General features: G+C 42.0%; 1 protein-coding gene across 2 annotated transcripts in view; it reads left to right on the top strand.

The window, feature by feature from the left end:
- The window catches only part of LRBA (LPS responsive beige-like anchor protein), a 2,244,423-nt gene that overhangs the window by 527,692 nt on the left and 1,693,598 nt on the right, over positions 1–23,133 (top strand). For both annotated transcript variants that reach the window (XM_078676915.1, XM_078676916.1), the window contains exon 30: positions 292–682. In XM_078676915.1, coding sequence (XP_078533041.1) covers positions 292–682 — 391 coding nt within the window. The remainder of the gene's footprint in view (positions 1–291; positions 683–23,133) is intronic.

Below are 23,133 nucleotides of genomic sequence, written 5' to 3'. Positions count from 1 at the left end.
CATTGTTTAATATATTTGTGAGACATGTGTTCCCAGAAGTCACCTTTGTAGCCTTGCTTCTGGGAAAGTTGCTTGATAAAAGGGTGTGAATGTAGTTATAGACTGGATGTTCACAGGGGCTGTAATAAATACTATGTTGTATTTTCCAGTATTATTAGAAAACTAGCTCCATAATTCTTTCAATTCAAAGTAAAAATGTACATTTTGTTTTATGTGATTACAGTTAGTTAAATTGAAAGTAACTGATTGGGCTTTTGCTAATTTCGTTCATGATTCTCCTCCACACATTAGAAAGTGCATTTACTCCTGGAGCTCCAGCCACCATTGAGGATTCAGAAAGCACAATTTTTGTTAGAAGACGAGACTCTGGCATTGGTGAGGAATCAGTGACTGGTAATGTAGATGCTGTGACTGGAATTGGGAGTGTCAGTGCTGGTCCAGATGCCATCAGTGAAGTACTCTGTACTCTCTCCACGGAAGTTAAAAAACCTCAGGAAAGCGGAAGTGAAGCGGGAAATGACCCAGCACCAAAGAACGTTAATGTGAAAGACATCCTGAGAAGTTTGGTTAGCAGCCCTGCAGATGGCGCAGTGCTGGACTCTGCTCTGCTGCCACCCACCTTTTTGGGAGCTTTGGGTGAGAATCCAGTGGAGCATTCTGTGCAGTTTCGTTCCTTTGACAGGTAAGAAATATACTTTCATTAAATTCAGTATATCACTCTGAATTTTAAATCACTGCTGAAAATACAGCTTTTAGTCACATTATATTTTTTATTCTTTTTTATGCCAAGGTTTGCATTTGTTAAACACAACATGAAATGCATACGTCTTTGCAAAGATCTTAGCTATTGTCACTGGCATTTTTTTGCAAACATTTTAACCTAATTTTGTTCTATTGTATGTTGGCATCAGTGTAGCTCTTATGTGTTCTTTCATTCAGTTTACGGATAAGCTAATGAGACAAAACAGCATTAAAGCAGTTGGAAAGTAATTAATAAAATGCACTGTGCAGAGGTTTTGGGGCCACTAAAAAAAAAAGCCAGTGTTAAAAAGACCGTCTATGCACTGCATCATCGAAGGGAGTTTAATATTCGAGGTCCACATTCTTCTTCTTCAGGTTTGTAAGTCAGCCAATGTTGAAACACAACAACCAGCCCTGTTGAGCTTTGCCTAGTATCCTAAAGTGTAAAAGAGTCTGCCCTGCAGTGACATGTTACATTTGCAGCATTGAACACTGAATTGCTGCCTCCTTTGGCCTGCACTCCAAAGCATTGTGTTTGGGAAATGAGATAATGGATGGCAACTTTTACCAGTTTCTGACACCAGTCTGGGAAATGTCTCATCTAGATTGTTTCTAGAGCACATTCCATGGTGAGCCTAAAGTCACAGGTGTCGCTCATGCGTTCATCAAGGAACTTAATTAAGAGAATCACCAATTAACAATACAAATAGTTTGCAATATCGGTAAACTTCTTGGCCTGATTAAAGTGTGAACCAAAGTATGTTCGTTTTTAGGTCGAGCCTAAAGGCAGCGGCATGCGCTGCTCGCTCTGTGAGGCATGCTGTATTGGGGTATGTAGTGGAAGCCCCACCCACTCTCTGCCCATATTGGTCATTGGTTTGTCATTGTCCTTCATAAATGCTGGCTTCTGATTCGAAAGTAGGCTTGTTAGTCCTTCCTTTGTACCCGCCTTGTCTGCAGTTGTTACCTCCCATAACGACTGGACCTTTAACTTGGCTTCTTACACGGTCTGCGTAATGTGTGGGTGAGCACTATGTTGTTTATTGACTAATGGGGACAAACTATGGCGGCTGCTTTTTAGTATTCGCAGCGCGCCCACCGCTTTCGTATAGAGCGCTATGCTGCTCCAACTTTAATAGCGGCAGCCCTTTCCCCCACAGCACTCACTGCACTATGGCAGAGCTTTTTCTTTTTTACAATTACTTTTTAAAAGAACGCAGCGTCTACTTCAGAGACACCTCACGTTCTCTCACGTTTTTTTACATTTTTATTTTGCATGCTGAGTGCGGCGCCCGCTTTAGGGACACAGCGCTCTACATACAATACAATAGGTCTTTCTTTTGCTAAACTTTGACCGCTTGGTATTGTAAATGACAATGCCTTTTAATATTATAAAAGGCATTGCAATTTACAATGCCAGTAGCTCAAAATCTCGCTATTACGAGACCTATTGCATTGTAAATGCTTGTTCATTCTGTAAATGTGGTTTATTCCCAACAGAAATTCATTTTTTGTTATTAATTAATTTGTTTCATCTAGATATGAAGGCCATTAACACCACTGAGATGTGAGTAGCTGTCCCAGGCCCATCCTCAAATTTGACTTGTGGAAATAGTTATGTATTGTTTTTTTAGCTGAATTTAATTGTTTCTTTGTCGCTGAAGAGCAGGAATTGAGATCTAGTGAACCATGAATTTTAAATTATTTCATTTTCCTCTCCGTTTAATTTAAAGCATTTGTGCCTCAAAACAGAATTTTTCCCAGTACCCTTAGAAAACCATAATTGGCAAGATCAAATGAAGGGGTGAGGTGTTGCCCTTGTGAATAGAATAGCTTATGTGTAGCGGTAAGTTAGCTTTGTGCATGAGCCATACCTTTTATTTTAATTCATATTGTTGTACACTCCTAATATGAGTCGTTCAAATTTCAGTAATCTATATAAAGGAATACTTTAGCTTGTCAATGCTCTTCCATTCTAACAAACCTCCTTTGTGATCCTGGTTGGGATCATAGGTCTCAACCAGGATCTCAAAAGATTGTGTGACCTGGCTTTTTTCATTGTATTTATTCTCAAGCACTTAGGCTCATGCACTAAGTACCATAAGGGCCAATTACTATGTTCCCTCTCTAATAGACATTCTGTTACCTGACATTTCAAATTCTGTTTGCTTACATCACCATTTGATAAAGCGTAGATGATAATATAAATAAAGTAGATTAAAATATGCCTTCCTTTGGGGTTCTCTTCTAAGCGTACTTTAAGTTAAAGGTGTGGTGGCAAACAGTTATCTATCTATAACACTGCTACCAAAAAACAAAATAAAAATCTTCCCATGCAAACATGAGCCCTCCCTGCCCCATTGTGAGAAAGTGCCTCTTTTGACATGGTTAGCCCCCGTCGCCCCCATTTTGCCTGGAAAATGATGTGGTTTTGATTGTAGTGCACAGGGTCCCTGCCAACCAGGTTCCCTGTGCCAGTGCCTTTTCCCTAAAACTGTACCACAATTGGCAACTTCAGCCCCCTGTAAGTCCCTAGTAAATGGGCCCATGGTACCTAGGGCATGGTAACTAAAAAGGGTCTCCTAGAGATCCCTCACCAAGGCCAAACCACTGCAGCTTGCATGCCTTGGTGCAGTGAAAAACGACAGGGTCGACATGGCACACTGCCTGTGTGCCATGCCAACCGGCACTGCCTAAGGTAGTGGCAAGTCACCCCTCAAGCAGGCCTTATAAGCCCTAAGGCAGGGTGCACTATATCTCGGGTGTAAGCATATCTGCATGAGCAGATAGGCCTCTACAATATTTAAGTCTATTCCTTAATATTGTAAATGCCAGGGAAGCCAATGATGGTACATGTCCTGGAAACCCCCTTCACCAACTCCACCCCTCAGGTGCTGGAGGTGAAGTAAAGCACATTTTTCAGTGCCCACCATCTTTAAGATGGTGGGACTTATCCAGTCAGGGCTAGGGCTACAGGAGGGTGGCATAATAGTGGGTGTAGATACCGCAGGTAAGGAATCCATTGGTCCCTACCTGTTACTCCCCTGTAACGCCCCTACATCTAGTATTTTGGTGGCTCCCCCAGACCCTGAATTAGATCTGCGACAACCTAAGAATCCCGCACACTGAAGAGTCGCACCAGCAAGAGAGAAGAAGGACCAGTGACTGACTGTGCCAGAACTCCGGCCGGTCTGCTACCTTTCACCACTGGTACAAAAAGAAGACTCATCCTGCAGGTCCAGCAACCTCCAAAGCCCTGGGAGGACTACCTGCCTTCGATAAAGACCATAAATCTCCCATGGACAGCGGACCTGTCCAGAAGAAACTATCTACAAAGAAAAGTACTCTGTCCTGAAGAACTGCAAACTCACCTCCCGATCCACCTCTGCACCTGAGGCCCACGCCCTGAGTCCAAGTGGCCCACTGGTCCTGTGAAGGTTCCCCAGTGCTTCCGAGTACAATTCCATCGTGGGCTGACCCCTGCCGGACTGCACCTTGACGCCTGCAGCTTCAACTCACTCTCCCCAACTGCAACCTACCTGGTAAGATGTTTTCCGATGCGCAAGGACACTCTTGCACACAAAGCCTTTGGGCCTTGGGGATCCTGACCGTTGGTGTCCCTATGTCCCCTAGCATCTCTGCTTACCTGGTCGGCTGTGGGTTTTCTTCGTCCAGCCTCCTGGACTGTGCCTGCAGCCTTTATTCAGTCTCGATCTCCTCCATTGAATTGTTTGGGCAGCCAACTCTGTGTTTGCACTCTGCACCCAGCCGCCCCTGTGCTGCTGAGGGTGTAAGTTTGGTGCGGCCTTGTGGGCCCCCTTGTACCTACTGTGACTCCAGGAGATTGACCCCTAACACCGCTTCACTCACCTATGAGCAGTGCATCTTCGAGAACCCCAAGTCTCCATTGGTTAACATTGGGCACCGACCCCGAATCTGACCTCTGCTCCTATCCGCTCCTGTGCTGCTGCTCGTGCAGTTTTGTTGCCAATCTGAACCTTGCCTGGTGTTGACCTGAAACCCCGAGCCTGAAACTGTAAGCCCTGTACTTACCTGAAAAAACACATTCTTGTTTACCCCCATAGGTTTAACATTGCAGAGCTTGAAAATGCACTGTGTTCACTTTTTAAAGTATTAAGTATTTTTCCTGAAAAACGTACTTACATTTATGCGGGAATATTTTGGTCTTAGAATAAATCTTGAAAGAACCGTATTTGTCTAAAATTGGTGTGGATCTCCTTTTTGAGTCGTGGGTCATTTATTAATCAGTGTGTGCATAACAAATGTCTTACAGTCCTCTGTGTTAGGCCGAAGGCTGCTCGCCCTTACTACCACAAATAGAGCATTTTGAGTTTACATTGAGTACTGTACATTTCTGGGGAAATCTCTGAACCCTGTGGACGATATAACCACCTAGTGGTATACCTTATACAAAGCCAGCTTCCTACACCCACTAATGACTTGACCATCTCAAGCTTCGAAGGCATACATTCTCCTTAAGGAGATCTCCATATGATACCATATTTAAAAATTATATAAATGTCACCAAAAAAGTAGGTGGCAAGGAAAATACTTGTTTCACAAACCTTTTTTTAAAAAAGAAAATGAAGGGAAAGGAAACATGGCAATGTACCCCTATTGGCTTCAGACATGCCCGGCTGAAAACGTGACACTGTGGTTCTATGGACTTAACCGACCTCCAGTATCCCATTATGCCCTGTAGGGGACAGTTCCCTCAGTTCTTTTTTCCTGCTCCAGGAGACAGAAATACTGAGCTCAGCCTTTTTAGTGACTGTTTTAATGGAAACCGTCCAAAACATATAGATATTCCTCATTTGACATCTTTTGTCTTCTAGTGTGTTTTCTGTCATTTTCTGCTGAAAATATTTTCCAGTGGACCCTGAATGTCAGAGAAAATTCACTTTTGTGGGAAGGAAGAACAGCACAGGCCGTAAGATTCCCAGTCAGGAAGAACTGGGATGTCTGAGGAAAGAGTCATTCCTCTAACAGTCCTCCAGATGCCATCCCTGAGCATTCCCCTGGAGGCACATCCAAAAAGATAACACCCCATGAGAAAAGATGACATCCCTGGTCATAGTTGAGAGAAGGGTTGGCGTTGAGGAGGCATTCTACATCAAAGAAAAGTTATTGGATGTCAAGGTAGTTTGTGATGTCCATATACACAGAATCTTCTCTTTTCATTGAGAAGTCCCCTGAATAGCACAGAAAGATGAAGGCTAGGAGGTTACCTGCAATCTCCGACTTAGTTTTCCACGGGGCATTCACCATCAAGGTTTTGTGGTCATACTATTCTCCAGCTCATGCACCCAAGCCTTTGCCTCAGTCTTTAATACCTCTTCTTTTTACTCTACCTCCATCTCCTCTGCAACATCGGTCTACACATCCAGAGCTAGTTGCTCCTGGATATCCGTCGCTAATGCACTCAGGAACTCAGTCTGGACAAATTAATGTCACAGAACCATTCTTGCCATTCCGGGCCTACCTCCTCCTCCGGGCATTCTTCTAAACACATGCACCTAGAGCACACTCTCATTTCTCTTGATCTTCAACATTATCTGGAACAGGAAGGTATTCAACAACCTTCATGGATTCCCAACCTGCAAGAACATCTCCTGTTGATGATATGAGTTCATTCCAGCAGGTTCTCATCAGAGAAGCTAACAAGTTAAGTATTCCATTGCCACCAGTCACAACATCCACTTTGCCTTCACCAGAAGCATTTCCCGAAGCCTCTACTTCCACTAAGTCTATGTCTCTGGGAGGTGACAATGGAGTTATTCATAACACCACTTATGACTAAATAATCTCCTCAAATACTAGAAAAGAAATACAGATGTCCTGATTAGGACCCACTGTTTCTTTAGATTGATCCTTCATCTGACTCATTAATAGTTCCAGTATCAAAGAAATACCACACCACTGCCAGTTTGTCCACTGTCCCACCAGAGAGAGCAAGAAATTTGACTTTGAAGAGAAAATGTGTGGCAAGTCTGCTACTATAATGAAAACAGCGAGTGCCATGAGCCTTTTATACAGGTATGACAGCTCTTTGTGGAACTCTCACCAGTAATTTGCCCATGGCCTGCCTAGGGAACGCTGGGAAGACTTAATGACAGTTTAAATGAATGCATGATTGTATCAAAGCACATTATCAGTGCAGCTGCCGTGACCTCTCTCTTGCTGCACATGGATATTGTCATGGCGTTGAATTGAGGCGTTCTTCAAGCTTGAGACTTATGGGCCTCAAACTGGAAGCTTAAGAAAGGATTTTGAACTTGGGTTTTTCCGGTAACACCTTGCACAGCACTACAATTAAATGGCCCAAAGAAAACCAAAATGGAGATGCTAAAGGCTGAAAACCAAGATGGAGATGCTAAAGCCTGCTGGTCTGGAGAAGAAGAAAGAACAGGAGAAAAATGTGTACAGACCTTATGACTGATGCTAGTCCCCGAAGAGAGTTCACGCCCTTGAGTAGCCTCAAGGTAAGCAACATCAGCATCAGAGGCCTTTTCCATAATTAAAGGTGCCAATCCAAAGGAAAAGGAGGTCACCAGTCTACAGCAATTGTGGGTACGCTCTGCCAGGGACAAAGCAGTGACTCTTCACTCACCCCACCTCCCCCCTCTTCTGCTACGCACTTCAGTGGTGGGAAGCTTCGCACATTTCTTGAAAGAGTGGGTGGGGTGCCATCACAAACATCAAATGGGAATTAAATATTGTTCAAAATGTTTGTCACTGATTCAGGCATCTTCTCCCTGTGAAACCCCTAAAGAAGTCCTATCTGGAGAAGCTTCAGCTATAACTAAACAATCTACTGCAGAAACAAGCCATAAAGAGAATTCCCTCTGTACAAAAAATATTGGGAATTCATTCCTGCTCCTTTTTAGTGAAAACGAAAGCTCTCAGGACCTAAATCAGACCGATTCTAGAACTAAACTTCGCAAATTAATGGATACAGAAAGAAAAATTCAGGATGGTAGTTGTTTATCAAATATACCCAAAGCTCTATCAGGGTATTGGCTATGCCCACCTCCATGGGCAAAGAAACACCAGAAGTTCCTGAGGTTTCTAGGCTGATGGGTTCTCCTTATGAACCTATTTACTAGGCTTCATTACAATATCTTTCATAGAAACCAGCTTGCCTTTTGGCTGTTGTGTCGACATGCATGTTTAGTGAGCTGGAAGCACTACAGGCGTGATTTTTGTTTTGCGAATGGGTTATTCCATCGCAAAACGTGACCAATAATCTGTCTACTCTATTACAAGTGTCATAAGATATATTGCACTTGTAAGGCAAATGGGATATCGGTCACATTATGACCGAGTAACACAGCCAGCACTAAAGCAGATACTGCAGCTCTATTAAGAAACATTCCCATTGCAGTGATTTGTATAGCTTCCTCTTGGAGATGTGTTAACACCTTCATGATGCACTTTGATCTTGATTCAGATTTTAGAACAGATCCTTAAGTAGCACAGGCCTCTGAGAATTTCTTTGCGCATATTTTATTGATGTATTTTCTTCCTTTTACTGTCTTCGAAGAGATGGGTTTTCTATTCTGTTCTTGTAATGATCAGTGGAGATCACCTAAAGGGGAGGAATGTAATCCTCTTTTTTCATGTAAGGCATCTGTGCTCGTTTGCTCGGTCTTTGTTCTATAAGATTGCCAGGGTTGCATATGTACAATGTACTGTTTTAAATTGCACAAGAAAACGTCTAACATTACCAGAAGATTATTTTAATATTAGCTAGCGCTTTCTCACCTTTTTCCATTAATTGTCCACTTCAATTTGTGTCCTATTCAGCCTTCACATGTATAGTGTGTCTACCTCAGTGCCTGGTATAATATGGAGAGGCATACTAAGTGGTAGTTCAGTCCCAATGCAATTGGGTGAATCCCCCTGGGCATAGTCAAGGAAAGCCAATAGTGGGTGTAAAACTTTGTATATGTTAATAAAAACGAGTAGTCATCACATGATTTTCAATACTTGTATTTTTTAACTCCTTTTCGGTTCTTGGTCAAAGGAATTTGTTGTATATGTATGCATAATCAATGTGCTTTTCATCCATCCATCTTTGAATCAATCCATTTCATAAATCAGTCCAATGCATTTCGGGCATTGTGCCCTTCATCAGGGATATATCTATAATGAAAATTAAACGTCTAATGAGGAAACGTTTAGTGAGAAGCTGTCGCACCTGTTCGGTAGTCGCCGACGGACCTGGGTAAGGCGGGTAGGCGGTGGGACTCCCAGGCTCCGAAGGAGCTGCAAGGGCAGAACCCCTGTACCCCTCGTTCGCATCCGCGGACCGACGGGGGGACGTCGGAGAGTGACAATGCTTCTTCGACTTCTTTTAGTGTCGTCTCTTACCCGAATCCGAGGGTGAAGACTTGGAGCCTGAGGAGCGGGGATGGTGGCCCCTCGAGCGTTCTCGAGAACGGCCCCTGGACCGCGAACGGAGATGGGACGAGTGCCGAACTTCAAGCAACTTCCGGTGCAGCTCCCTCAAGGCCTTCGGGGCCATGGCCCGACAGTCCAGACAGGACCGGTTATCGTGGTCGCGCTCCAGGCAGTAGAGACAGACGTCGTGGGGTTCCGCCACCGACATATTGCGACGGCAGGCCCCACAGGACTTAAAACCAGGCATCCCTACGCACCAGAGAAGACCAACAAGAGACAGAGTCCCAAAAAAGACAGTCAAAAAGTGACTAGGGTACGTGCTCTAACCGGACCTGCGCTTACTGGCGCGGAAAAAGAAAGAACTGACGTCAGCGTGCATGGGTGGCGCCTAAGTAGTATCCGTGATGTCATCTCGGCGCATACGACGCCAGCGATGGACGTGGAGCCGCACAACGCCACCTACTGACATGCAGGGATTCTGCTAGCAAAACTTTCCAGATCCAGTCTGACGCCTGGAGCTATTCTAAGATTAGGAATCTATCACTTTTAGCTGTGAAATTTAAAACCCTGTGTTGTGTGAAAATTAACTTTTACCGTGTTGAAAGCTGGGTTAATGCCGGCGCCGTGGTATGTGGTGATGCTGGTGAATTCTACTGGTCAAATGTGCGGGTACACTTACAACACTATTTACCATGCCACTGTACTAACGCACACCATGGCGGCACACTTCCCACAAACGCGGCCTATGGAGGTACGAGCTTTCAACGTTAACTAGGAAGTTGGCTCCATTTAATGGAGGTCTAGGAAAGACACACAGTAGATTCACTTGCGGTAAAGGTTAATTTTCACATAACACAGCGTTTTAAATTTCACGTTAAGTTCACTAGACTCCCCTAGAAACATCGCTCACCTTCAGTAACATTCAAACTTTTTTGACCCATTAGAAAGCATAAATTCACCAGTTATTTATTTTTTATTTTTTATCCATGTAAATGTGAAATGATAAAAACATAGCACATGCATGGCATTTAATTTAAAGGATGGTTTCCTCATTAGACGTTTCATTTTCATTATAGATATATCCCTGATGAAGGGCACAATGCCCGAAATGCCATTTGACTGATTTATGAAATGTATTGATTCAAAGATGGATGCATGAAATGCACGTTGATTATGCATATATATATATGTACAACTAATTCCTTCGACCAACAACTGAAAAGGAGTTAAAAAATACAAGTATTGAAAATCATGTGATGACTACTCATTTTTATTAACATATAGAAAGTATTACATGGTTATCTACTTCCTTGCCCAACACAATTAAGTATACGTTTAATGTATTAATCACTAAAATCCAATCACTCCTCCTTACTTGGTCTCCACTATTTCTTTCCTGGTGGGGTAGGTTAGACACCATCAAAATGATGATTGTACCACACGTATTATATACAATATCTCTGTTACCTATTCGCATTCCCATATCATATTTTTCTAAAATTAATTCTATTTGTTAACAATTTTTATGGAATCAGAAACACCCACGTATTGCCCTAGCAAAACTTATGCGTCCTAAGTCTGAAGGTGGTGTACGTTTTCCTAATTTTAAAGCTTATCATTCGACCTTCTTAATTAAACAAGCATTTGCTTTAGCTTATGATTTTGCTGATACTCCTATCTGTAGATGGATTACTTTTGAGCGTTCCTTGCTAAAGGATTTTTCTTTTCAGACTGTAGTATATATGTTAAATTTACTTTTGCTTCTAATAACCCTATTTTAATTCCCTGAATTTATTATACAATACTCTTACCAATGGTCTAACTTCTTTTCAATGTTTTTTATCCTCTACCATCTCATATAACAAATTTCTTAAATATAAAGGTAAATCGTTCTATTACAAATATTGGAGAAGGGTATTCTCTTTGTGCACCAATTAATCCACCAAAACTCTGTTATTCCATTTGTTGAATTGCAGTCACATTTTCAATTACCTAGTTCATGTTTTAATGAATATACTGTAATTTCAGATGCTTTGCAATTACAGCTTGCCTCTTTTGACCTTCCTATTGATACACCCTCTCACTCCACCTCCTCCGTTATATAGTTTATTTCAGACACAAAGACCTAAAGCAGCTATTGTGTACAAACTGTTGTTGTTACCTGTTACTGAAAGACCTAAGTCTCCTATTGAAGTTGCGTGGGAAACAGACTTGGCCGTTTCTCTTTCTATTTCGAATTGGGACAAAATTTGGTCCAAGTTATTTAAAGTTTCTGTTGCTGCTCGTATAACCCAATCATTTTATTTTAATTACAATAGAGCTGTTATTACACCTGTTTATATTTCCGAGTTTCCCCCTTCCTCTTCTCCATTATGTTGGTCTGGTTCTAATGCTACTGGCACTTTGTGTCATCAACTTTATGATTGTCCAAATGTATTGATCTTTTGGAAATCTGTTTGGACCATTTGTATGAAAATTTTTACCTGTGATTTTACTTTTTCATTACCAAATTTTTTTCTAGGTTCTTCCTCACCTGCTATTGATGACTCCTCCTCTATCTCCTTACTTTTTGACCTTTTGATCGCACTAGCATTCAAAGTTATTTTATCCTCCTGGAAAGATAATTCCAAAATTTCATCATTGACTTAGTGGAACTTTATTTGTGATGAGCATAGAATTGCTACTGTTTCTTCTCTCACTCTTTCTCACAAAATTAAATCTGATCTCCTTGTGGTTACCTTTTACAACGTATCTTTCTTCCCATGCACCGATGCATTAACTCTCTTTTTCTGTTCTATATCTTTCCACTAACTCTCTTTTTCTGTTCTATATCTTTCCACTCTTTGAATAATACATTTTTATTTCTATTTTTTTTCTTTTCTCTTTTTTCTTTTCATTTTCTTCCTTTTCTTGCTACTGTTCTCTTTCTATTGTTCTTTTCCCATATTACATTTCATATATATTATTCATGCATTTATTTTCTGTAATATGGTTCATAATTTGTGAATACCTTCGCCTTTTCTTGCTGTTTGTATCTTTTTCTTGAAACTTATTAAAAATTCTTAAACAAAAAATAAAATAAAGTGTTACACCCACTATTGGGTATTCTCAACTGTGCCCAGGGGGATTCACCCCATTGCATTGGGATTGAAGTATCACTTAGTATGACTCACGCTCTAGATCTGAGAGCGATACCCCAGGAGCATGTTTAATAACAGAACAAATCGTTGAACTCCCATATAACAATAGGCTGTCCGCTAGCCACCTTATTTTCATAATATAGAGAGTGCCACCCGTACTCCCTCAAGAATCCCAGTACATCCAGCAAACTAGTAGGTGTATGTAAATGCTCAGGTTTTCTCATGTGAGTCCCTTGTATCAACTAGTCTGTTGCATTGTCTTACCTGAACGCTTCACATAGCCCCTAAAATGTGATTAATTTTTAGTTTTCAAATAGGTTGTTAATTTGCACACAACCCCTGTTTTCATAGTAGTGACCAAAACTGTTTATCTTTGTGAATTCAATACACAGCGATACTTGTCAGTTTTCCTTATTATATTGTATTGCAACCAGCAATGGGCCTGTAGGCTTTTTTCAACTTTCTTTCAAGGTATTTCAACTTTCTTTATAGGTTTAGGAATGAAATGTGACAAGGTTTGTCACATAAATAGAACACACAAAGTTCTACCTGCAGTTGATGAAACAAGAACATTTGTGAGTGGGAAAGAGTCTCTAAGTTTCCCATTGTGGATCACAATTGGGAGCTTTCAAGTAATGTTAAATTAAATGAAATGTAGGAGGGCTCTATGGAAGATAGAAATAATATATTTGAGGGCTTTGGAAAGTTAGGAGTTTGAATAACAGATTGAACGAGATAGCATTCGGTCAGAAAGAAGAAAAAAAGCATTCGGTCAGAAAGAAGAAAAAAAGGCAAATGAAGGAAAGTTTGGAGTTTTAAATTTAAATGTGTAGTATGTTAAAGTTTTACGAAAGTGGCTGTCTCGTTTCAAGTTGAAAGGTAAAATGTGTAGTCTTGATTCTTTAAACATAACCAAATATGGCCAGGGAGAAATGATAGTATGAGTCTGGGTTGCAATTTTCTTTCAAACATTTGAAAATTCACAAAAATATGCTGGTTCGACCTCTTATCACTCATGCAAAAAAGGTTTTCTTTAAAATGAGAACTGTTTTGTTCTTCTAGGATTGCGGCCTTCAGAGCTGCTGTGTAGGGTGTGAGCTACACTATCCACTTGTCTGTATACCGAGCACTTTAGGATACGTTACAAATATATTTCACCAACAAGAACAAAATTAATTATTTTAAATTCAGCGCATACATTTTTTCTCTCTAGTTGGACTATTTTATGAGAATTTTCATTTTATGTACTCTGATTTTTATACTTTACTGTTTTAGTGGTATTACCTTTTCCTCTTTTTGCATTATTGCACAGTGCTCAGATAATTCTGCCTTATTCCACATTTTATAAGAATGTATAAGATAACATAATTACTTATATTTTGCTCCTCCCATACCAGAATTTGTTATATATTTGAAATAAATTTGAAAAACAGGCTTTTGAAGCACTAAGGTATATGTTATGTACATATGTTGAATATATATCTCTGCACACCCCTCAAATCATGGAAATGAGGATGGATAGTGGAGAGCTAGTCTCTCCTTGCGAGGATGGACTTTTTTAAGAGCCTTACATCCGGGCACAATAGATGCAAAGCTGTGTTACATTTCCTGTAAGGCATGAATGTACATCCCAAATTGATAGCATTTCCCCTATTGAGTTCCTTACAATCAACCAGTTTTGGCTCAAGTACTGGCTATTATAAGAGGATAGAAACTTTCAGGAGGCATGTCAAATTTTAATGAGATATTAAAGAGATATGTACAACTTTATTTACATGCAATAGGTAATCCAGTAATAATGAATGCTAGAATAAAGGACATGGCTCCTAAATTATACCTATACATGGAAGGGGCTTGTGGTGGGGTTTAATTCAGTTGTATTAAGGTCACAATATTGATTGACTTCAACTTACGTTTTGAATCTTGATGTGGCTGTGAAATAGAGATTTCAGTTGATAAGTTCAATTTGCTATGCCTTTCACCAAAGTTTATATTCTTTTATATTTTGTGGTTGTTTAATAAGTACATTGACCATTTTAAGGGCCTTTTTGAATGTCCTTCATTTTGCTAAGTATTGGCGTATATTTTTTGTTTCACTAAAAATATGATAAAATCCGAAAGGTACATTTTGTAAGTGATGTAAAGAAACGGTATGAAAAAATACTATCTATGCTTGGATAATAGCATATAAACCACTATAAAAAAAGAACTAGCATATCTATATTGAGGAAGGGGAGTGTAATCTAGGGTGTCAAAACAGCCTACAAAATTAAGATGACTGAATATTGTGTTTTAAAAAGAGTAAACCATTGGCAACTTGCTTGGATCTGATTACTGTTGAAATAAAAGGACAAAAGATAGGCATTAAAGCAGCAAGAACATATTGTCAGCTCTCAAGGGCACAAGTTTAACATCGAGTTGTTGGGGCAGTAAGAGGAAACTTGCTAAAAAGGAGTAGTCAAGCAAACCTTTTTTAAAGAAACATGTTTGTTCATAGCACTATATCTAACTTTGTATTTATTCAATTTTTTCTGCATTTAACTGCACGCTAAGAATGAACAGCCACAGCTAAACCGCTAGTACAAAAAATTCCTAATACTGTCAAACAGGGATGAACTTCATTGTGTAATTGTGTTGGAAACATAGACCCTACTTTGCATTGTTGAGTTTATTTCTACAAAAGTTCTATTTTATGATTTTAATAAATAAAATAAATAAGCACATTTATAAAGCGCATGGTTACACTCTGCCAGTGTGTCCCTGCGCTGCGGTGTCACTGCAAGAAATCCACCGACCCCCTCTTTCCTATTTATCCTGGGGGGAAAAGGTAAGTCTTCAAATCTTTCCTAAAGAAGCTCTCTCGATCCTCCATCCGGAGGTGCACGGGGAGTTTGTTCCAGTGCTGGGCAGCCAACAGGCAGAACGAACATCCACCCATCCTGGCTCTCTTAGTCGCAGGAATGCACACCAAACCCCTCCCACATGATCTTAGTTGATGAGTAGGGGCATAGGGGGTGAGTAGCTCCGACAAATAGGAGGGGGCAGTCCCCTGCAGAATGCGGTGGCAAACACACATTGCCTTAAACAGGTCTCTCTCCCTTATCGGCAGCCAGTGGAGAGCAGCTCACGCTGCCTTCGCCGAAGCCCTCCTTGGGCGCATTAGAACCAGACGAGCTGCTGCGTTCTGCACCCCCTGAAGACGGATCATACACTTTGTCGTCGCCACCAGATAAAGAATGTTACCATAATCCAGGTGCGATGTTACTAGGGCATGGACCATTGTCTTCCTGGCAGCTGTCGGTAGCATATGCAGGGTTTTGCGGAAGACCTTCAGGATTACAAAGCAGGCGCTTGCCACCCGCCTGGTTTGGTACTCAAAAGAGAGCCGTGTGTCCAGCCACACTCCCAGATTCTTGGCCTGCGCACAAGGAATAGAAGTAGTCCCCAAGCTCTGTGGCCACCAGGCAGATGACCAAACCGACGGAGCTCGCCACACCACCAGCACCTTGGTCTTATTGCCATTCAACTTCAGGCAGTTGTTAGCCATCCATGCGGCCAGTTCTTGCAGGCACGCTACGAAGGTGAAGGCTGCCGTATCCGGTGCCTCTGTGAGGGAGACCTCCAGCTGCGTGTCATCTGCATAGAACACGACCCTCATCCCAAATCCATCAACGATCTCCGCTAAAGCAGACACGTATAGATTGAATAGGGTCGGGCTCAGGGTCGATCTCTGCGGTACCCCCTGTCTTAACTCGATGACTTTTGAGTAATGGGATCCCTGTCTCACCTGGAACCTGCGACCCGACAGGAAAGATTTCAACCAGCTAAGGGCATTGTCCGACACACCTCCTTTCTTCAAACACTGCACCAGGGTATGATGGGCAACAGTGTCGAAGGCGGCACTTAGGTCCAACAGGATCAAGGCCGCCGTCTGGCCTGCGTCCACATATTGTCTGATGGTCTCACCTTTGATCATCTAAGAGAAGCAAAACAGCCAATGTTCAGAACTTTCAATTTTCTGAAGTCAGAGACACTTCCATGTTTCAATATACATGTAGACCCTTACACCGCTAAACAGATGATAACCATATTGTTCAATTGGCCCTGAAGAAGGTGATATAAATAATTGGTGTCACTGAAACGTGTGTAGGCCAGTCGTCACACATCTGGGAATCCTATTCAAGAATTAAATCAAGAGAAGAATCAATCATAAATAAATGTGATAGATTTGCAAACTTCTACACTATGACTTTGAAAACTGTGATGAACATGTACTATTTATTTATTTATTTATTTTTGTGATTTGTAAAGCGCGACGTATACCTGTAGGTGTCTTGGAGCTATAGCTCAACTTCATGTCTCAGTGAGAACATTGTCAGGTTTCAAAAGTCGTACAGTGAAAAGAGAAATCATTGGTCAAATAACCAAGTTTTTAGTAGCTTTCTAAATTGAGACAGTGTTGAAGTGGATCTTATCACCATCGGAAGAGTGTTCCAAAGTTTGGCCGCAGTGTTTGTAAAACATCTATCGCCCCAAGTGACCGTCCTAGTCGGTAACAGTGTTAGTTGGTGCAAATGCTCGGATCTAAGTGATCTGTTGGGTTGATATAAGGTAAGTTTCTGTCTGAGAAACATCGGGCCACAACCATGTAATGCTTTATAGGCGAGGCATAAGGTTTTAAATTTGATCCGATTTTTTACGGTTAACCAGTGGTAGCTCCTTATTACTAAGGGTGGGCGTAGTTCGTGAAGTAGCGCTACGGGAAGTAACGCGAAGTGCACTTCGCACTACGCAAACTTCACATAGCACTACGCGAGCTGCGTAGTAGCATGTTCGCACTGTGCAAGATGCGTTTTCAATGATTGCACAGTGCGGACAAGCATCCGGCACTGTGCAAGCATTGAAAACGGCATCTTGCACAGTGCGAGCTGTAGTTTTCTGCTGCTCGAGTAGATTATTACTTGAGTGGCAGCTTTCTCAACGCGAACAGGTAGTTTCTCATTGAGAGCGGTCGCGAGCATGCGCAACCACTCACAATGAGAAACCTGACCTCCTCGCGTTGAGAATCTCGCTGGGATGTCATTTTGCTTGCTCGCGGTCGCGAACATGACATTCAGGACCACGAACAAGCAAAAAATGACCGCTGCACTACGCTACGCTGCACTACGCATGTTCGCACTGTGCTACGTGCAGCTGGCGTAGTGCGAAGTTGCGAAAACTTCGCAAACTCCGCGAGCGTAGCGTAGTGCTTCGCCCAGGGTTACTTATTACATTCTTAACGGATTTAAATTTAGGGGTGCCTGACAGTAGCCTTGCTGCTGCGTTTTGAATAAGTTGTAGTTTGGCCACCACCTTAGATTGAATGTTCAAAATAAACCGTTACAGTAATCCAATGATGATAATATCAAGGAACTAACCACTGTTTTCCTCGCATTGTCTGGGAGAAATGGTAAGATTTTCCTGAGGAGTTTAAGTTTATGGAAGGCAGAAGATGTTACCTGATTAGCATGGTTAGTAAAATTCAGCTTTTCATCAAAGATTATCCCTAAATTTCTAACCTTATGAACCGGGATTGGTAAAGTTCCGAGTGTCGGAGGCCACCAAACGGAAGACCACAAAGGGGATAACTTTCCGAAGATGATTACCTCGGTCTTCTCAGAATTGAGTCGTAGGCAGTTTCCCGCCATCCACTCCTTGATTGCCAGCATACCTTCCTGAAACCGAACTGCCACCTCTTCTCCATCATTCTTGATGGCAAGCACCAACTGGGTGTCATCGGCATATGTGGTGAGGCTCATCCGGTAGTTTTTAATAACCCTAGCTAAGTCCGACACACAGATATTGAAAAGTGTCGGACTTAGGGATGAGCCTTGGGGAACACCACATGGAAGATCAAGATCCATAGATTTAAAGGATCCCAATGTTACTGCCTGTGATCTCCCTGACAGAAAAGAGGCGAGCAGGGCCCTAGCCATGGAATGAATACCCAGTTCTTCGACACGGTCAATCAAAATAGCATGATTGACCGTGTCGAAGGCCGCGGACAAATCCAGTAGGACCAGTACTGCTGTCCCCCCTTGGTCCCTGATGGTCCTGATGTCGTCAGCGGCCTTGATAAGTGCGGTCTCGGTCCCATGCATTTTCCGAAACCCAAATTGAGAATCGTCAAGTAGGCCATTTTGTTCAATATATTCGGACAATTGTTTATTCATTGCTTTCTCAGCTACATTAGCTAAGAACGGCAGGCTAGCAATGGGTCTGTAATTTTTCAGCGTAGTTTTTTCGAGACCTGATTTTTTGAGGAGTGGTTTCAGTAAGATGTTCTTTAACCTGTTCGGAAACACCCCTGATTTGAACATCTCATTACAGATTTGTGTTTTGACTTCACTTATTAAATCAATTACTGGGGGAAAAATTTTGGGAGGGCATGGATCTAGGGCTGAGCCAGATTTTATAAGCCTGATGATATCCGCTGTTTGCTCCTCCTTTATCTCTTGAAATTGGGTAAATGAGCTGTTGAGGGATTTACCTGGAGAAGTACATTTCAATCTAATAGAAGTTGTCAATACTGAGAACTCAGAATAAATATCATGTACTTTGGAAAAGAAAAAGTGTGCCAGAGCATCACAAAAATCCTGCGAAAGAGGAGGGCCCAGGTCTTCAGATTTCCCGGCTAGTGTTTTTACCACCTCGTACAGTTGTCTTGTAGAGTTTTTAGAGTTCTCAATTTGTTCCTCAAAGTATTTCTTTTTTGCTTCCTGAATCATTCTTTTATAGACAGATAGTGTTTCTTTATATATAGATTTATTTTCGCTGTCAGAAGTCTTCCGCCAATTTCCTTTCGTGATTTCTACAGACCTGTTTTTGCCTTCTTAAGGCTTCTGAGAAACACGGGGCCGATGGCACCTTCCTATTTTTTTTAAAAGGTTTTAAGCGGGACATGTGCCTCCACCGCATTGCCCAACCAGGTGAAGTACTAATCCACTGCTGTATTAGGGTCTTCCGAGATAACGGGACATGTTTTGATCAGTGACCTACTAAAGATCTCATAGTCAATGTCCTTCCAGACTCTGAAAGTTTCCTGCCTAGGATGAGCTGTTTTAGAACTAGGGGCCTGAGTAATCGGGATATGGCACAGAATGGCGTAATGATCAGACCATGTAAAGGGTAATACATCACGAATTATCAGTTCCTTAATATTAGAAAAAACGCCGTCCAAAGTATGTCCGGCCTCGTGTGTAGGCACAGTTATAAGCTGAGTTAAGCCCAGCGATTCGCAATCGGCCAATAGAGCTACCGTGTCAGGATCCTCCAACTTGTCTAGATGGAAATTTAAATCTCCCAATGCTATAAAGGTGTCATTAATTGCCACTGGTTCTATAAGTGACATAAAGGAGGACAAGAAATCGGATCGTGTACCCGGGGGTCTATAGAGAAGTACTCCTTTAAGATTATATGAAGGAGAAAGCTGGATGGCAAAATGTAGAGCTTCACATGTTAGTGAAGGTAGAGAAAACATTCTAACCGGATAGATGTTCCGGGAGATAATAGCTAAGCCTCCTCCTTTTCTCCCCTGTCTATCTAACCGATGTACCGTGAAGCTCTGCGGCACTGCCACCAATAAATCCGGGGCAGAACCTTCATCCATCCATATCTCCGTGATAAAAAGAATATCTATTTTATTATCCAGAATTAAGTCCGCTATCTCCTGCCTATGGCTGGCCAATGAGCGGGCATTAATAAGTGATAAAATAATTTTCTTAGGTTTGGTAGTATAGGCATCAGAAATACTAGCTTTAGATGTAGTAGACAAAATAGACGACTTACAGTTAGAACAACAGATGGAGGTGAGTTCAGTAATAGTATCCCGGTTATATTGTGGGAAGACCTCCCTAAGTGCTGGCTTCAACTCCATGATCTCCTTCGGAGTGTATATAATCCTCTCTATAGTGCCAGACACAGGGGGTATGGCGCTGGGCGCGGGTCCGGCGCGGACGGGCGCAGACGGGCTTGCCTTTGGCGCGCCGCCTGCTGTGCAGACGGGATAACGATTCCCTTTTATCCAGTGCTAACGAGGGTGGGAGGCGGCCAGCTACTGGGACGCCACCCTTCCTACCCCCAATATGGCGCCTGCTTAGCCTGTCCTCCTGGCGTCAGCACGCAATCTGCTGCGCCAAGGACAGCGTGTGAAGCGGCGATTTGAGCCAGGTAAGCTCAGATTAAAAATTGCACAAAGTTTTAAATAATCAGAAAAACAGAAAATAATGCACACTTTTAAAATCGTGACAATGAGCCCCCGGCTTTCGGCCTCAGGGGAGAGACCTAGAGTTAAGTCCTAGAGAGCAAGATTCCCATTCAGATGTGTTTTTATTGCTAATTCTTTTGTGTGGTATAATTGATGGTATGTGTGAGAAGAATGCAAGGTGAGAATGGAAGGATGATGGTGTAAACATCTTGTTCTTTTTTGAGGGGTCACTACAAATTGTTTTGAAACTGATAGATTCCAATCTAGATTTCTTCTAATTGAAATGTGATATAATTGGTTCTTATTTGTATTTGTTTTTATGAAAATGTGTCGAACATAAATTTCCAAAAAAAACATATGAAAATGTAGAAAAGTAAAAAATATATTTTTTGATAAATAAACAAAACTGGAAAGAAAATACTTTCAATGTTGATAAGTTGTCTCTTTTTGGGGAAATGTCTTCTTTGAGTAATACCGTTTTATAAAATAGATAGCCCAGATAAGAGGTTGTCTGTATAGCATAATTCTTATAGAAGCATCTTCCTACAGATTCCTCACTATATGTATTATACTTCCAGGTTTCGGATTGCTTCAGAAAGCTTTTCCCCAGCAATCTTTCACCAGCGCCACCAGTTGGCACCACTCAGCTTAGTCATGACGCTGCCTCCGGACAGGGTCAGCGCTGATTTGCATATCGCCATTGTCTAACCCAGGGTGGTGTGGAGTGGAAAAACGATGGATTTGGGCCCAGATCTTTTGACTGGGGTGAATGTGTGACATTGATCCACATTCTGTCCATCATTGTTGTGTTTGCAGTTTCCGGACATTACAACACCGGACTGTATTTAGGTGCCAATTCTTCAACATTTCTAAAGGGACTAGACTAGATGTCTCCTCCTGAAATGTTCAAGGTTTTAGTCCCGTTACAGTTGGTGCAAGAAGATATTGTCAGTCCCACATAACATCTGCATGTGCTGTCTGGGATCGAAACACGGCGCTGCAGTCAAAAATTACGGTGCTTCCATGCACACAAGGCCCTATTGTTTTTTACTAAGACTTGCAGGGGGACTACAAAGCACTCTCCCTATCCTCCAAGTAAGTCACCTGTCATGGATCAATCCCCTAAGAGATCGTCCTATATTAAACTCTGTGTCATAGGAAGGACAAGTCCTCTTCTTTGAGGAAATGGTACTACTGTTAGGGTTTGGTGTCTTGTTGCAGTTCATTAACACGTGGTTCGTCCTCGTCATCAGATAAGATCCTGATGCTAAAAAAGATGAGATCTGAGTTTTCAGCCCCGTTAATAGACTCCTGCATAGATCTCAACCTTTCAGCTGGAAATACTTGATCTGTTCAGGGCACCCCTGGCACCCACTTTATCCCCTAATGGTGAATACATTCCTGCATGCTTGATGACTCCAGTGGCCCCGACCCCTATGTCTTTTGAGGCCACACCTTCATGGGCTCAGACCTTGGCACCCAAGAAGTCGAAGCCTGTCAAGGGTCCATCCATTCATTTGGAACTTACTTTGCAGTGCACCAATGGACTGACTAGGACACCCTCACAGCTGTCTGACAGAAGAAATTGCTCCTGTAGGATTAGAGAATGGTAAGGAGAACCATAGAAATGGTAAATGAAAACGAACTTCACATGGCTCAGATACACCCAGATGGAGGAGTTTTCCCAACAATAATACTTGCTTAAAGCTGGACCAGAAAAAAAGCAAGTGGCCTGGATACTTCTCCAGAAGGTGACATTCTTTTCCTCTGTGGGCTGCTTCAGAAGAGGTTTCTATATTTACAACTGTGGTACATAAAACATCTGGAGCCTTAGAATTAGCTTGCTGTCTGCAAAAACAAAGTCTAACATTTTGACTGAGGTCTTGCATCCCTTCTCCTTAGTGGCAGATCCTTCACTTTCGGTCAGTAAGGCTCTGGATCCGGTGATGGCTGCAGGAGAGTTAGTCCCACAATCCCCTGAAAGACAGACAATTTAGGCCTGCTCTGGGCAGCTATCACTTTTCGACTCAGACTTCCCTGGAAAGTCTAGTAGTCTAGGCTTCCTCCTCTAAGGAAAACCCAAATGCCTCACCCGGCGCCTTCTGATAGACCAGGAAACATGATTCTTTGAACTAAAACATTTTTGCCTGGTAGCCTTGCTATTGGCATTGCTAATGCAACTGATCTTCTGGGCCATTATGTTCATGCCTTACGAAACGTGCCAAACTTGCAGTGATCATTTCAATAGACTACATGAAAAAGCCATTTATAAATCCGATCAATGACAGTTTGAATGCATCCATACAGATCTTAAAATGTAGTCTGTATTTTGCAGAAGCTTGGTGAATTAACACTGCTATGCAAACAAATGATAGACGGAATGCTGAATGAATCATACTTTCACCCCCAGTCAATAGATCTGGGTTAAATTCATTGTTCTTTTGCTCACCATGCCACCCCAGTTTAGACCAAGCCATATGCAAACCAGTATTGGCCCCATGCATCTTGGGAACAGTCCAGACCGAAAACCAAGCCAGGTCCTCCCTGGACCGGAAACAAGCATCCTGGGACCGGTTTCAATGA

Source organism: Lissotriton helveticus, chromosome 2_1 (assembly GCF_964261635.1).
Source record: "Lissotriton helveticus chromosome 2_1, aLisHel1.1, whole genome shotgun sequence".
Lineage (NCBI taxonomy): Eukaryota > Metazoa > Chordata > Amphibia > Caudata > Salamandridae > Lissotriton > Lissotriton helveticus.
Note: the sequence above shows the minus strand (reverse complement) of the source record. Positions and strands in the feature narration are given on the sequence as shown.